General features: G+C 44.3%; 1 protein-coding gene across 3 annotated transcripts in view; it reads right to left on the minus strand.

Annotated features, from left to right (window-relative positions):
* Nucleotides 1-15,437, minus strand: part of ARMC3 (armadillo repeat containing 3) — a 109,769-nt gene extending 94,332 nt beyond the window's left edge. For all 3 annotated transcript variants that reach the window (XM_073581810.1, XM_073581809.1, XM_073581808.1), the window contains exons 1-4: nt 15,387-15,437; nt 9,896-9,944; nt 9,113-9,230; nt 3,603-3,728 (exon numbers count right to left, since the gene is read on the minus strand). In XM_073581810.1, coding sequence (XP_073437911.1) covers nt 3,603-3,728; nt 9,113-9,230; nt 9,896-9,943 — 292 coding nt within the window. In that variant the 5' untranslated portion in view covers nt 9,944; nt 15,387-15,437. The remainder of the gene's footprint in view (nt 1-3,602; nt 3,729-9,112; nt 9,231-9,895; nt 9,945-15,386) is intronic.
* Between the last annotated feature and the right edge of the window lie 1,391 nt (nt 15,438-16,828).

Below are 16,828 nucleotides of genomic sequence, written 5' to 3' on the forward strand. Positions count from 1 at the left end.
GTCTATCAATTCTTCATCTACATTGCTCATCTCTATATCAGACATTCGTAATTCTCACTATATAAAGGCCATTTCTCAAATATCAACATTCTCATAAAACACATTATCAAATACTTTTCAGTAAAACATTGCAAATATTCTTGTAAGCGCTGGACTCCGCTCCCAGCCGGGATTTCTCGCAGTATCCTTTGAGGTAGACATCATTCTTCGAAAAGTGTCCATGCAAAAACATCATCTTCGCAAAGTGTCTTTGCATGTAAAACCAAGAAAGGGCACCTAAAGAGGTGCAAACTATTTACAATGTAAGTTCGGATCAATCAGCGTCTATGATCTCCTTAGTTCCATTTTGAAAATAACGCTGCCAATCAAAACTAGGCAACAAAATAAACAAAAGAGCACAACTGGTGCAACAAACCCTCCTGGGTAACGAGATTGTGGAAACTGAAAAAAAAAATCTTTTTAATAGTGGTCCCCTCCTGGGGTTCTGGAACTGTCTTCAGATGTGGTACTAGAAATGTCCTCATCCTGTTGCTGGCTGGCCAACCGCATGTACTCTGCTTCCCACAAGGAGAGATAGGGACTGGTTGGGGTAATTGAAAGGGCCATAGAAAAATCCACCGCCGGTGGGGTTGGCACATCCACTGTGGGCACCACTGCCAGTTCCTCATCTGATTCCTCAGTGTCCATTGGGGTTTCAATCAGCGGTACTGCAGTCGGGGGTCATCGGCGGAGATCAACTGGGCCATTCCTATCCACAGGTGCCACTCCCAAAGCTAAGGTCATCCCCGGGGCAGTAATCGTACCTGGCGGGTCCCGGCGGCGCGGACTCTGCTCCGGTGCAGGTGTGGTGGTAGCTGGCACCGCCCGGTGGGATACCGGGGATGGCGGTGGAGCCCACAGCGACTGCGGTTCCGCGGGTGTTGTTGGCGGGACCTGCGCAGCCACGCCAGGTCCGGACAGGGACTCTTCTCCTTCCACTTCAGCTCCCGGGGCTGCATACAACTCCTCCGGTATTAACGGCAAGGAGGGAACGGAGTACGCCGCTGATGGCATGGCAGTGGCTCCAAGCTTCGCAAGGTCTGTCCAGAAAAGGTCCGGTGCTGCAGCGGCGAGTACCGGTGGAGGGGGTACCGCGGGTGTAGGCCCTTCCGGGGCGCGCTGCCGTCCCAGCCTCCTCAAAGCTTCCTGTCTCAGCTGCAGACGGGTAGTCAGTTCAATGATTTCTTCGGCTAATTGCCGGAAGTCCATTCTAGAATCAGGGTTGGAGCCTTCAGCCATGGCGCCAGGGATATGTACTTTCCCGTGCTCCGCAGGCCTCCTTCCCTTGCTCTCCAAGATGGCGCTCTGGCGTTTCTCTTCCTGCCTCGGCCCCTTTCCCGCCACTGGCTTCTTCTGCCCCTCCTTCCGGAGGCGGCGTCTTCTTCTAGCGCCTCCATACCAAGCCAGTATCCGAACCCCTCGGGGGGGTGGGCCATGTATCTGTCACGTAATAATTCAGGCAGGGCAGGCCTAACACTCTTCGTGGTCTTTTCTTAGGACCTCCTATCTCTTCACGCCCTTCTTCTCCGCGCCAGCGGCCATTTCTAATGTCCATTTTACAGTCTATTAAATCAGGTCTTCTACACATTTTCAAAAAGTCAAAGTTCAACAAATTTCAGGCACACAGAACCCGATGGCTTCGGGTCTCGTCATCCTGTTCTTGACGCCAAAATTGGGTCGCCCTCGCTGGCTTCACCCAGGGCTGTGGGGTACCCGGTACCGGGCCGGTGTCAGGGGGACAATGTGGTGTCACAGCAGCGGTGACCCGGTCCGTGGCCCTGGGCGCCCAATATCAATGGCAGTGATGTTTGTTTGTAAGGTAAAGTTTGTGACGCCACCCGTGGTGTTTGGTAAGTAAGATGTTAGCCAACACTGCGTGCAGATCCTCTGTGGCTGATGGTGTGTCGCAGCTTAGATGGTGTAGCTCCCCACAGGTGAAGCTGTAACCCCAGGGCAGTGTGAAAGTACAATGGAGGAGTAAGGGCATGGGATGGTGTAGATGTCAATACCCAGTTGTAGCGGTGCTGATGCAGGAATGATTGGAGGACACCAGAGCTTGCAGTTTCAAAGCTTTACTCACAGTTCGTAGTGCACACAGGTGCCCGCTTCGGTACTGTGTCCTCCGGGGCAGAGGCCCAGCCAACCTCCAGGCAAGATCAGACTCTCTCCGCCAGCACCCCGCCAATGTCCTGAACGACTCCTCTATTGCGCCTTTTAATGTGAAGAGCTCCAGTACCGTGGTTACTCTGAAGTTCCTCCCGTCAGATGTTCCTAACAACTCTCTCACTTGTATGACAGACAGCTGTAGCCTGCTTTGGGGACTCCCTTCTCCTGAATCCCGGCTCCCTATCCGTTTCGCTGTTGTGTCCCAAGTCTTGGTTGGGAGTAGTGCATGTACAGCCAACTACTCCACCGGTGTCTGCTGCAGAACCATAAGTGTCCATACAACCTCGGGGACCGGGCCCTGGCCTAGCACTGAGAACCTAAAGGCAGGGTTCCTATCCAACCCACTCCTCCTCTCTGTTCTCTCTCCACTTCATTCCATGCTTGTCTTTCTCTCTCTTATGGAAATGCAGATTACAGTTCTACGTCTCTCCTTCTCTCTTCCTTTTCCGTGCCAGCTGGCTCAGGTCACTGAGGCAGCTGCAGCACTCCTTCCTCCATCCCTTCTTCCAGGGATCCCTCACTCCTGTCTGAGTGAGCTCTTTCTCTCCTCTCCTCTGGAACTCACCCCAGACTGACCTCTCGGTCTGACTGACCTCTCGGTCTGACTGACCTGTGATTCTATATTGCCCCATCCTTTTATACTAACTCCACCCACCTCCCAGAACATCTCGTGTTACGAAGCAGGGTTCCACGAAAGGTGCTCCTTCTACACCCTGAGCCTAAAGCTGCAATGTGGCCCTGCTGAACTATCCTGTGTGTGGGATGCAGGTCTTGGAGTGTGGCAGGGAGTTCGCACCTTACCTGGATGGTGGGACACTACATCTTAGGAGAAGGCGCAGTACCTATGTGGCGACTGAGCCTCAGGGGCGCCACAATTTTATATAGCACTGAGTACTTACAATTGCTCATTTTGCCTTTCTACCCAGATAATTCTTCTATTTTTCACTAGGTCTATAACATTACGTGATTAAAAAGAGACTAGATGAATCCTTCTAAGCTCTATGTAGAAACAGGAGGTCAATTTTCCCTGTATGAGTCACGAGTCACTGCAAATGCCCCAAATGCCCCTGGCAGAGGGGAGGAGAGAGCAGCTGGGTCAGGACTTGAAGATCAGAATAATAAATGCAGGGAATAGAGACTTCCTGATTCTACATAGAGCAGAGGAAAGAGAAGAATTATCTGGGTGGAAAGGCAAAATGACCAGTTGTAAGTACACAATGCTGTATAATATGATGACTGCAATATATTAAGAGGGAGGAGGAATGCTTCTTTAATTGGGAAATGCAATAAGAAAATAAATGATATTAATCTGAGTAAACATAAAGTAGTTTTTTTTACATTTTTTTTCTTTGCACAATTTTGCAAAACCACATATTCCTTTAATTAATATAACTTACTGTGTGCTGCCATGATTCCACAGACCATTGTGGCGTTTCTGCGCACAATTTTATCTTCATGAGAGATGAGTTTTGAAAGTGATTCCATCGCTCCAAGTCCAAGAAGGGTGATTTTATTTTCATCTCCTTGAGGAACATAAATGAATAATTTAGTGCTGTCCAGTGATAGCTGTAGCTTGTTAAACGATCAATAGCCGCTAACAGTAACGAGCGTCATTGCCTGACTGGACTGGAATAACTATAAGATGCAGAACTCATCATCACACATACAGTCAGGCCACATGCTCAGTACATACAAAATACCAGTCTACGACCATCCATTTATCAACACCTAATTTCCTGTGACAGATTTACCATGTCATCATATATTATGCAAATTGTCTATGTGTTTAATGCAATAATTGAGGATCATCTCATCGAGGTTTTACTATATTGTATTCACATACAGTTGTGGCCAAAAGTATTGACACCCCTGCAATGCTGTCAGATATACTCAGTTTCTTCCTGAAAATGATTGCAAACACAAATTCTTTGGTATTAGGCTGAGTTCACACGTGGCGTTTTTTTCGTGTTTCCGTGGCGGTTTTAACCGCGCGATTTTGCCGCGAAAACGCGAAAAATAAGCATCCCATGCATTCCTATGGGATTCCGCAATGCTGTGCTAATGCTGCGGTTTTTACCGCGGCGGAATCGCTTCGCGGTAAAAACCGCAGCATGCTCATTAATTTGCGGAATCGCGGCGATCCCGCACCCATAGGAATGCATTGTTCCGCTTACTTCCCGCATGTGGCTGTGCACACCATGCGGAAAGTAAGCAGAACAATTGCGGATGGTACCCACGGTCCGGAGGAGAGGAGACTGTCCTCCGGGCTTTGGGTACCATATCCCTGTAAAAAAAAGAATTTAAAAATAAAAAATATTGTTATTCTCACCCTCCGGCGTCCCGCGCAGCCTTCCCGCTTCTCTTCACACTCTCATTCCCAGTAGTGCTTTGCGAAAATGCCCGCGATGACGTCCGTTCTCGCGGGATCGCGAAGTCTCGCGGTCATTCGCGCGACGTCATCGCGAATTACCGCGAGACATCGCGATCCCGCGAGAACGGACGTCATCGCGGGCATTTTCGCAAAGGATTACTGGGAACGGATGCGTGGGACGTCGGAGGGTAAGAATACAACCATTTTTTATTTTTTTTTACATTCTATCTTTTACTACTGATGCTGCATAGGCGGCCTCAGTAGTAAAAAGTTGGTCACACTGGTCAAACACTATGTTTGTCGAGTGTGACCAACCTGTCAATCAGTTCTCCAAGCGATGCTACAGATCGCTTGGAGAACACTAGCATTTTGCAAGCTAATTACGCGTGCAAAATGCTAGTTTTTCCGCGGGAAAATCGCGGGAATTTAAAATGCGATTTTCCCGCGGACTGGAATTCCGGAATTCTCGCGGTAATTTCCGCGAGAGTTCCGGTACGTGTGCACTTAGCCTTATTATCTTCATTTAATTTGTCTTAAATTAAAAAACACAAAAGAGAATGAAGCAAAAAGCAAAACATTGATCATTTCACACAAAACTCCAAAAATGGGCCAGACAGAAGTATTGGCACCCTCAGCCTAATACTTGGTTGCACAACCTTTAGCCAAAATAACTGCGCCCAACCGCTTCCGGTAACCATCAATGAGTTTCTTACAATGCTCTTCTGGAATTTTAGACCATTCTTCTTTGGCAAACCTCCAGGTCCCTGATATTTGAAGGGTGCCTTCTCCAAACTGCCATTTTTAGATCTCTCCACAGGTGTTCTATGGGATTCAGGTCTGGACTCATTGCTGGCCACCTTAGAAGTCTCCAGTGCTTTCTCTCAAACCATTTTCTAGTGCTTTTTGAAGTGTGTTTTGGGTCATTGTCCTGCTGGAAGACCCATGACCTCTGAGGGAGACCCAGCTTTCTCACACTGGGCCCTACATTATGCTGCAAAATTTGTTGGTAGTCTTCAGACTTCATAATGCCATGCACACGGTCAAGCAGTCCAGTGCCAGAGGCAGCAAAGCAACCCCAAAACATCAGGGAACCTCCGCCATGTTTGACTGTAGGGACCGTGTTCTTTTCTTTGAATGCCTCTTTTTTTCTCCTGTAAACTCTATGTTGATGCCTTTGCCCAAAAAGCTCTACTTTTGTCTCATCTGACCAGAGAACATTCTTCCAAAACGTTTTAGGCTTTTTCAGGTGTTTTGGCAAACTCCAGCCTGGCTTTTTTATGTCTCGGGGTAAGAAGTGGGGTCTTCCTGGGTCTCCTACCATACAGTCCCTTTTCATTCAGACGCTGACGGATAGTACGGATTGACACTGTTGTACCCTCGGACTGCAGGGCAGCTTGATCTTGTTTGGATGTTAGTTGAGGTTCTTTATCCAACATCCGCACAATCTTGCATTGAAATCTCTTGTCAATTTTTCTTTTCCGTCCACATCTAGGGAGGCTAGCCACAGTGCCATGGGCTTTAAACTTCTTGATGACACTGCGCACGGTAGACACGGGAACATTCAGGTCTTTGGAGATGGACTTGTAGCCTTGAGATTGCTCATGCTTCCTCACAATTTGGCTTCTCAAGTCCTCAGACAGTTCTTTGGTCTTCTTTCTTTTCTCCATGCTCAATGTGGTACACACAAGGACACAGGACAGAGGTTGAGTCAACTTTAATCCATGTCAACTGGCTGCAAGTGTGATTTAGTTATTGCCAACACCTGTTAGGTGCCACAGGTAAGTTACAGGTGCTGTTAATTACACAAATTAGAGAAGCATCACATGATTTTTCGAACACTGCCAATAGTTTTGTCCACCCTCTTTTTTATGTTTGGTGTGGTTTTATATCCAATTTGGCTTTAGGACAATTCTTTTTGTGTTTTTTCATTTAAGACAAATTAAATGAAGATAATAATACCAAAGAATTTGTGTTTCCAATCATTTTCAGGAAGAAACTGAGTATTATCTGACAGAATTGCAGGGGTGTCAATACTTTTGGCCACAACTGTATTGTTTCCTATTATACAGATGTATCCTTTTAACCTTTCCCAGAAGTTCCAAAAGAACGGCAATGTCTCACAATCTAAAATGAATACATTATCACACATTTGATATACCCCAACAGACTAAAAATCATATCACAACTACTGGGTGGCCACATACTGATACATATGAAACAAGAGAGTATTATAAAGACACATACAATAAACCATTTCCAACAGAATATCATAAAGACACATGTTGCCTAAACAACTCCCAACAGAGTATCGTACTTTAGGATTTAAGTACCTGCACTTACGCAAATTTGTTTGTTACGTAATGTGGTTAGTCATGTGGAAGATCTGTGTCTAGGAATTACTTTATGTAATGCTGTTTGTAATGTTGTAATGTTTGGAATGCTGCTTGTAACGCTGCTGCAATACCATAATTTCCCTCGGGATCAATAAAGTGTATCGCATCGTATCGTACCATAAAGACACATAAACAATTCCAAACAGAGTATTATAAAGACACTTACAGCATAAAAAACTCCCAACAGAGTATCATAACGACACATATAGCTTCATCAACTTTCAAAAGAGTATTGTAAAGTCAGATACAGCATAAGAAACTCCCTACAGAGTATTGCAAAGATTCATGTAGCATAATCAACTCCCAACAGGGTATCATAAAGGCACAGGAAAGATGGATATCTTTGTACCGTGTTAGCCAGTAGATAGAAAAATATTCAGAATTGAGAGTCCTCAGTGGTTGATACCTTTTAATGGCTAACTGAAAAGATGGTAACACATTGCAAGGTCCATCGAAAGCTTGCAATGTGTTACCATCTTTTCAGTTAGCCATTAAAAGGTATCAACCACTGAGGACTCTCAATTCTGAATATTTTTCATAAAGACACATAAACTCTAAACAGCCAATAACAGAGTATTGTAAAGACACAGATATCAAAAACAATTCCCCAAAAAGTAAGGACACATATAGCATAAACAGTCATTTTTATGTGGGGTGTTTTCTTTTTTGCATTAAATAATTGTCACATTGAGGTTTTCTCAAACATCACCAACTGTCTTGGCGGCGTCAGGGTCGGTGGATTCCACAGATTCTTACTCTCCTCCTTGTAACTCCATTGATAGCTATGATCAGTGCAGGGTGACTCAGGTGTCGACTCTTAGAGCTGCAGCTCCTAGGCAGGTTAGCAAGAGTTAAATCTTAGATTTGGCTGAGGTTGTTTATTGCCATTGGTCACATACTGTGGAAGAGCCAGCCATGTCTGCTCTTTCTCTATTTAAGCTGGCTCTGCTATACAGGTAATGCCAGCAATAGTTTCTCTATCCTGGTCTGGAGAGGTGGACACGTCCTGCTAAGGGTACCGTTACACTTAGCGATGCACCAGCGATCCCGACAACGATATGGATCACTGGTGCATCGCTAAGTGGTCACTAGTTAGCTGCCACACAGGCAGATCTCACCAGCGACATCGCAGGGGTCGGGGGACGCTACTTACCTGTCAGACGCGGCGATCCTGACGTCCTCCCGCCCACGTCCACGCGTCGCTCGTCGGCGCCGCAGGAAGCGCCCGACGAGAAATGATCCAGGACCTTCTCGCGCGACCAGCGATAATCAGCAGGGGAGCCGGTCGGAGGTAAGTATCACATGTAGCGATATCGCTAGCAATATCGCTGCTACGTCACAAAATCCTTCCGTTTTGTCCTGTCTGTCTTGTTTGCATTCCCCCCATACACCGCACAGACTAGTGCTACTTAGGAGCATAGTAAGGAACGAGGCCTAGGCATCCCCACCTTCAGGGGTAATCCTGGGACAGGTATATCCAGGGACCTCTAGCCTGAGGGTCAGTATAGATGCACATTTCCTATCCCACCATCACATCTTGACAATAATTTGAGTAAAATTGAAGATTTTGGCATTCCACTGTACTGATCCGCTAGAGTAAAACTGAAAGAACCAAACTGGAATATAAGTTGGTATACATGTAACATGTTCACACTGGCCAATAAACAGACAGAAACAAAATGAACATACACCCTGTTGTAAGTGAAAAGCAATAGGGCAAATACATAGGGCACTTAGTAAACAATGTTTTTGATTTAAAACAAAAAAGCGTAAAACACGGATGTCAATGGCATCGCATTGCACGGACTGACCAGTGACTCTGCTGAGTCGAGCGTGACAGCGCACAGAAATACATACTGTCTCGCTCTGGTCAGGAGAGCCACCGGTCAGTCCATGTGATCGTCATCCGTTATACGGCCTTCTGACTGCGCCCTGATGTACATTTTTGCCGGTGGTGCACAGCAGACAAAAGATACGCAAATTAGTTTAGTGGCGTATACATCATAATGAATGTGGCACATGTTACTCTAGTGTTCACTTCATCAAGACTGGCATATGGGGCCTATATTACCAGGCATTCTTTATATCACATATTTGTATATGATTTTTATTACACTTTCTAGTTACAATGTACACCACAAACCTTTTCGTGCAAATTTATATATAGCATCACAGGATTTGGCAAGAATTTCTTCTTCCGGAGACTGAAGCATTAAGACTGCCGTTTCAGCTTTTTTACTTTCAATTGCTAATGGATCAAACTGCAAATATAAAAGGGAAAACGATTTGTGAACTGAACGCACAAATAAGAAAATATATAGGAACCTTAAATAGAGGATGCGATCGGGCATTGAAAACCAATTATGTTTTGCCTTCTAGAACTGATGCGCATGGACGTATTAGGCTAAGTGCACACGTTGCAGAAAATTTCTGCACAAAAACCTGAATCCCTTCCCAGAAACCGCACCTATTTTTCCGCGGCGGTTTTTGCGCGTTTTTTGCGCGGTTTTGATGCATTTTTGAGGCGTTTTTTACCGCAGCGGTTTCTAAACGCATGGGAGAAGCCAAAACCGCGGAAAAATCGCAAAATTAATGAGCATGCTGCGTTTTTTACCGCGATGCGTTTTTTTCGCAGTAAAAAACGCATCAATGTGCACAAAAAGTGCAAAATGCATAGAAATGACTGTGCAGCTTATTTTTAGCGGTTTTATAGCGGTTTTATAGTGAAAACCGCGGTAAAAACCGCTAAAAAAAGCTGTGTGTGAACACAGCCTTAGAGATTTTGTATGTCATCGGTTATTTTAAAAATAAGTAAATAACAGAGCTGCTCAGGAGCCGTATACTTAAAACAGTAAGAAAATATTTATCAAGATTTTTTCCTTAAGTTTTATTGTAAATACATAGGAGCTGAATTAGAAAAACTTACCACATCTTTTGGTGGCGGCTCCAGTTCCTTCTTTACTTTTTTCCCCATTCTAAAATTAATAAAACACAGAATAAACTTACAATGCAGAACATTTCATGCAGGAAAGATGTATATCTTTGTACCGTGTTAGCCAGTAGATAGAAGAATATTTAGAATTGAGAGTCATCAGTGGTTGATACCTTTTAATGGCTAACTGAAAAGATGGTAACAAGTTGCAAGCTTTCGAGACTATGCAGGTCTCTTCATCAGGCTAGACTAGCACAAAATCTGAAGGATAACATATTTATACAAAAGACAGCACTGAAATAACCCAATAGCTAAGACAAGTGATGTGAAGTGGAATAGTCATTATGGGGGAGTGATAAGCATAAATATTGGAACAGTTCATAGATAAGCAGTGTGAAGGTTTTATTGCCCTCTGATTGCCTCTGTCTGGTTCTGTGTTGTGATGACCCCAGAAGGTCTAAAGAGCAAATTCCTTAATTGATGTAAAAAGACATAAATCCATGCGACACATTCATTCCTGCACTGAATGTTTGGAAAGTTTTCATAAATTTGTACTCTGAGATTCTTCATTCTCTCTGAGACTTGAAGTTACCATTTAATATAAGGCAACTTTTTAATATCTGTAAAGTCATTTCCTACTGAAAGTAATTATTTTGACTGCATATTTCTTTAACGTCCTAGATAATCAGGAGCACAATTTTGCCTCTCCGTTGCAGATATATTAGCAATCAAAGTATTTGGCATCTAATGAGTTAACTTTTGTTACAAGGGAGTGGGAGAAATCAGATAGCATATGATTAGGGATGAGCAAATGTGCTCAGTGATACTCGGACATCACTGGAGTGTCTGGGTGATCAGATATGGGCGAATCCCCGCTCCGCATGTATGGCGCCTTTTACACTTCCAATAAGCATGCGGGGATTGTCTGCGAGTCACTGTAATGTTGTAGCCATCTTGGTGGTAAAATTCCTGTGATTGGCTGACCGTGTGACATCATCAGGGGTTATTAAAGCACAGATGCCCCCAGGCTCGGCACACTGACGCCACTGAACAGCTCTGTGACAGTTGTTAGTAGAGAGAGAGGGTGCTTGTCCAGGTTCTTGGCGCACAGTATAACAAATCAGAGTCCTGCAGGATTGATACTGGTGCTGAAGCTGAACCATCATACTTGGAAGGGCTCAATTTTGTGTTTTGCTGTTTGCATCAGATACAATCTGCATTTAGCCTAGGTAGGAAGAAAGAGTTGTAAGAGCAGGTTGAGTGGCTGAATACAGTCTCTAGGCAGGGATTAGGGCTTTGAAGTCTATTGCTAAATATATAGCTGCAGCAGCTGACCACATTTTTATTTTTGGGGGTAAAAATTGACTATATTGTCCTCCATAGAGTATTAGGTGCTTATTGGTACATTTCTGTGTTATATAACAGTCCAAAAAAGCATTGAAACATTTTTCTGGATTCACTTACTTATCCATATACTACTAGGTGGTCTGTGGCACATTTCGGTGTTACATAACAGCCCAAAAAAGGAGTGAAACGTTTTTCTGTATTCAATCACTCATCCATAGAGTATTGCATGCTCTGTGGGCGACAAAGACGGCAGAATCCTACGAGACCCCCGAGACAATGACTGGAGGAATATTAGAGCCAGAGGAAGCTGGCGCGACAGCGGAGGTGGCAGTAGCTTGTGGCAGTTTTCTGAGAACCTCCAAGACCTGAACCTTGGCCGCAGCCTTCACCGCTGTTGTTATTGCATACTGCGGACGGGAGATCCAGAATCCAGGAACGGGTGGGCGAACTACGGGGCTTAGGCTGGCTGGTAGAGACAAGGAGACAAGCCAGGACCAAGGCTGGAGAAATGCTAGCGGGCCCTCTAGCCGCAAGGTGACGACAGTTGGCATCTCGGCGGGAGATCGTTACGTGTGACAGGCAGCCATCGAAGAGTTTGGGAAAAATGCTCAGATTTGCCATTATATTTATTACTCAAAACGATCATCCGAGTATTAGGAATTGATTGGTTCAAATAACGAACACTCGAGCATTTTAGTGCTCGCTCATCTCTACATATGATAGATCTAATGGCCATTCCCGGGGATTGATAGATAGATTAGATTACACTACATTACATTAGATAGATACAGTTATTATGTAAGAACCTATATTCTTGAGCATCGTCTCTCTCACTTTCATTGTATTAAATTTTACATCTCTTGTTTTAGCACCTGAAAATGACTTGCAAGTTAATACCAAGGGAATTGCTTTCACTGTTCATTTGCACTTTTGCTTACATCCCTCCATGAATTATGCACGCCAGTGTCAAAAATAACATAAAACTAGATTCAAAGAGAAACAGCATTTAATTACCCTTCATTAATTCTCTATAATTGTTCATTTTAGTTACATTTATATGAAGTTATCATTTTCAAATTAATATTTATGTTCCTATTTGCAGTAATGGGAACAGCTTGTGGTGTACCAATGATAGTTAGAATCATTTTCTCATTCAGAAAAGTTTATAAAAATAAGGAAACGTTTTCTATCCCTGCAGCTGATGCCGGATTTTCTAGAGACCTAGCTGCAATATTCCAATTTGATTAATCCTCCCCTTATTCCAAGCCAAACCTTTTTTATATTTCCATCGACACAGCCTTATGGGGACCTTTTTTTTTAGGGACAAGTTGTGAATAAGATTGTCCACATTACCATATAATGTCCTGAATAAAACAAGATTGGCGTGGGGTAAAAATGTTCTGCCAACATTTTTGAGGGTTTATTTTTATGGCATTTATTATGCAGTAAAATTGACCTGATAACTTTTTTCTTTAAGTCAATACAATTAAGTCAATCTATATGATGTCTATTTTTATAGAACCAGCTGTAGTTTTCTAATGATAGCATTTTGGGGTACAGATGACCTTCTGATTATTTTATATTCCCAAGGGAGACAAAGAACATGGAAAACCTCAATTCAGATTTCTCTTTTTCATTTTTATCATATGGATAAAATAATTTCATGTTTTGAATGATCAATCTTTTAGGAAAACATCTGCAAGGAGTTTGTATGTTCTCCCTGTGTTTGTGTGGGTTTCCTCCGGGTTCTCCAGTTTTCTCCCACACTCCAAATACATGCTGACGGGGGACAGCGATGATGATGTCTGGAAAGCACTGTGGTAATTAATGGCAGTATATAAAACTAAAATATATAAATCAGACCCCCCCCCCCCCCCGGCAGGAATCAGGTATGAACTTTTGGATTGGGGACTTTCCACAAAACTCCCACAGCAAACCTGGCAGTCAATATGCGAGATCTTGCAGTTTTGACTAAACAAGTGCTGTCTCCAGGATTAACACTGATGTTATTGATCAATAAAGTGGCACCAAAATTATCAGGAGGTGAGCGCCTCTTAATAAATTTGGGGCACCTTACTCCGACAGGCTTTGGGTTCAAGATTGTCTTGATAAATGGCTTTTTGTTGATTGTCCGCACTGTAGGCTACCTTCACACTATCAGTATTTCATCAGCATTTCAGATCAGTATTTGTAAGCCAAAACCAGGAGTGGGCAAAAAATGCAGAATTGGTGATGTGTTTCTATTATACTTTTTCTTATATTGTTCCACTCCTGATTTTGGCTTACAAATACTGAACATGTGAATGTGGCCAAACCTCCTAATCACAGTCTTATTGTTCTATATACTGAGCCAACATGACCAAAGACTGTCAGATTTATGAACCCTTCAGGCAGATGGTATAGGATAGGAAGCTTACGTCTGGTCAGAATTATACTGCTGGGGTAAATCATTCCCACTGGTTCCCCTTAACAAGCAGAATGACCTCACTCTGTTACTGAAGTCTGGGCGACAGCTGGGTTTTACCAGATTTAGGTGTCACAGGTGTAAGGTACACTTAGGAGTCAACACAGAGATTTCTTTTGGCAATAACCTGTGCGCCTCCTGCTCCAATATTCAACATAGTGAGCAGTCACAGATCACAACCTTACTGTATCTCACCTCCTGGACTATTTTATCCTAAAGGCTCATGTATATGGCATTGCTGTGTGCACAAAGACAGTATGGAGGCACGCCATAAAGAAACACCCCCCGACTCTTCGCCTGACCAGAAGATGAGATGTATCGATGGGAGGTCCTCACACACACCTAGTGGTAGCTCCTATGTAAGGACCCCTCCATTGTTCATCAGCTCCTTCTTGCAGCAGCCAATGCACAAAAGCCCTGGAGTCGTCGATGGGAATTAGATTGGGCAGTGGCACTGTACTTAGTACATGCAAAGAACTAATGCCTGCTTAAAGGCTCATACTCACTTGCGAGAAACTCGCATGAAAACCTGGCACTACCGCCGGCACTCGGACCGGAGCGTGCGGCAACATGTAATTCTATGCAGCCGCACGCTGCCGGCGGCAGTGCCAGGTTTTCATGCCCCTCTTCCCTGCTGCTGCTTGGATTTTAGTGCTTCGGCTGCAGCTGTGACATCATATCGGTAATGTGCATCAACGCTGCAGCCAATCACTGAGCTCAGCGGCAGTGCTGCCGGCCCAGTTTATTATTTTAGAGCATTTCCTAAAGGAGAAAAAACCTTTAAATGATTTCTATGTGGCTGTGTGCCGGTCCGGGCATCCATGAGCCCCTCTGCTGATGTGGTACCATGCAGGCTGGAGCCTTCTAAAGACCGTGGGTCGTTGCCATGTTTGTTAAACTCTGAAGCTCAGCCACAGGCTCAGCCTTAGGACTCGTGCAGATGACTGTATTCTTGGTGTGATCCGACAACACTTCGGATCACACTCGGACCAATTGCTTTGGGGCTGTGCACATGTCCGATTTATTCTGTGATTAGCATAATTGGACCAATATTCTTGGATGAGAGAAAATACGGTTGTGTGACCCCAGCTTAGGGAATAGAGTTGATAATGCTAATCACACATCCATCACACTGATCAGAGAGTCAGCAATTTTCTCGGATGGGGAGAAGATGGAAACAAAAAAAATATCCCCATTTTCTCCATTCTGTCAGTCCATGAAAATCAGACATCAGTCAGAAGTCATCCAAGTGCAGTCCTATTTTCTCCATGGTCTCAGTGACTCGCATGGCCGAGTACGATCCGAAGATAGGATGCCAATCGTGCATGCTGCGATCTCTTCCTCGGACCGGTTCTGCCCGTGGGAATAATTGAACATGTTCGCATCCCCCATTAAATAACATTAGTTTGGGTGCGATCCGATGTTTTGTGGGATCACGCCTGGACAGATCTGGTTGTCTGCACCTGCCCTTATAGGAGTTCATTGTATTTTCACTATATCCTGCAATGCTGGGGTATGGCAGTATACAGAATGAGCAATCAAACACTCGCAGGTTCACTGATCACACATCCTCCATTCCAGACCCATCCCTCCACTTTATAAAGGGCATTCCAATCAAATATATGCGACAGTCCCGACTCCCGTGCCACGTCCGGTGCCTCCCGGTGTTATTACCTGCCGTGTGCGCTGCGCGGTGGCCGCTCGCTCACAGTTCTGTGTACGGTTGCTAGGAGACGCCCGGGGAACACGCGTGCACGCAAGCACAAGGGAGCGCGCACAGCTGATAACGCCGGCTGTCACAGTGGCTCTCTGTCGCCCCCTAGGTGGTACTGCACGCTGTTGGCGCCGTATAGAAATGGCGCGGGGATCAGTGTCACGTGATACGGTGATATTACGGATTATTATAATCATAATGCCTCATCACGTGACGTTTGGTTACGGCATAAAAATTACTTTTAATACATAGATAAACAAAGCAAAATTATATATGTATGTATATACACATTGAGCGCAGGAAAAATTCATACATCCATCCTGCAAGTTGTAGTTCTGAAAATTACATATTGGGGCACATATGATATTTTGATTGCTTTCTGCAATTATTGGCGAGATTTGGTGATGGAAAAAATGACAATTCTGACGTCTTTATTCTTTTTTTTTTTTCTTTATTTGATGGGCTAAATAATGTTATATTTTTATATTTGGATGGATGGGGTATCTACTGATGAGGTAATACCAGCTGCTTTTTTAAAAAATTCATTTGTATATTTTTCAAATGGGAAAAGTGGGTCGAATCAAACTTTTATATATTTATTACTTTTAAAACTTTTTTCTTTTTAGTCTCGCTTTATATTTTAGCCTTCATAGAGGAACCTGTGATCTTTCCCTGTTGTAGTGTAAAGTGAAAATCACCATCTTGCATGAAGCCCCCGGACCTGTGTCTATAGGGCACCAAGTTGGCAGCGTCCAATTAGGGCCGCCAATCAAAATTCCCGGACTGTCCATACAAATAGTGTGAAAAATGAGGATGAATGAACTCATGGAGATCAACATCCAACACCGCGGAGACACCACCACATGTTTCTCAACGCACTGATTCTAGGGCAATGCCCCCATCCCTTATGGGAAATATGTAAATATATGCAAAACACAAGCCGTGGAGACACCATCACATGTTTCTCAGCGCAAGCAATAACTAGCCAGGTCTTTCCCCGGGAGGGAACAACCCCAGGAAGGGCAGTCTCCAATGAAGGAAACCACCTATGCCAAAACATGGTATCCATCCACAGACAGCTGTTTCGGGGTATTGCCCCTCATCAGTGTGGAGTAGGAAACTGGCCGGTAGGAGCAATGCCTAGTAGAAGACTGTGAAAAATAAGGATGTTGATCTCCATGAGGTCATTCATCCTCATTTTTCACAGTCTTTTACTAGGCATTGCTCCTACTGGCCAGTTTCCTACTCCACACTGATGAGGGGCCATACCCCGAAACAGCTGTATGTGGATGGATACCATGTTTTGGCATAGGTGGTTTCCTTCATTGGAGACTGCCCTTCCCGTGGTTGTTCCTTCCCGGGGAAAGACCTGGCTAGTCATTGCTTGCGTTGAGAAACATGT

This window comes from Dendrobates tinctorius, unplaced genomic scaffold, assembly GCF_039654945.1.
Source record: "Dendrobates tinctorius isolate UK_male_01 unplaced genomic scaffold, ASM3965494v1 ptg000070l, whole genome shotgun sequence".
Classification (NCBI taxonomy): domain Eukaryota; kingdom Metazoa; phylum Chordata; class Amphibia; order Anura; family Dendrobatidae; genus Dendrobates; species Dendrobates tinctorius.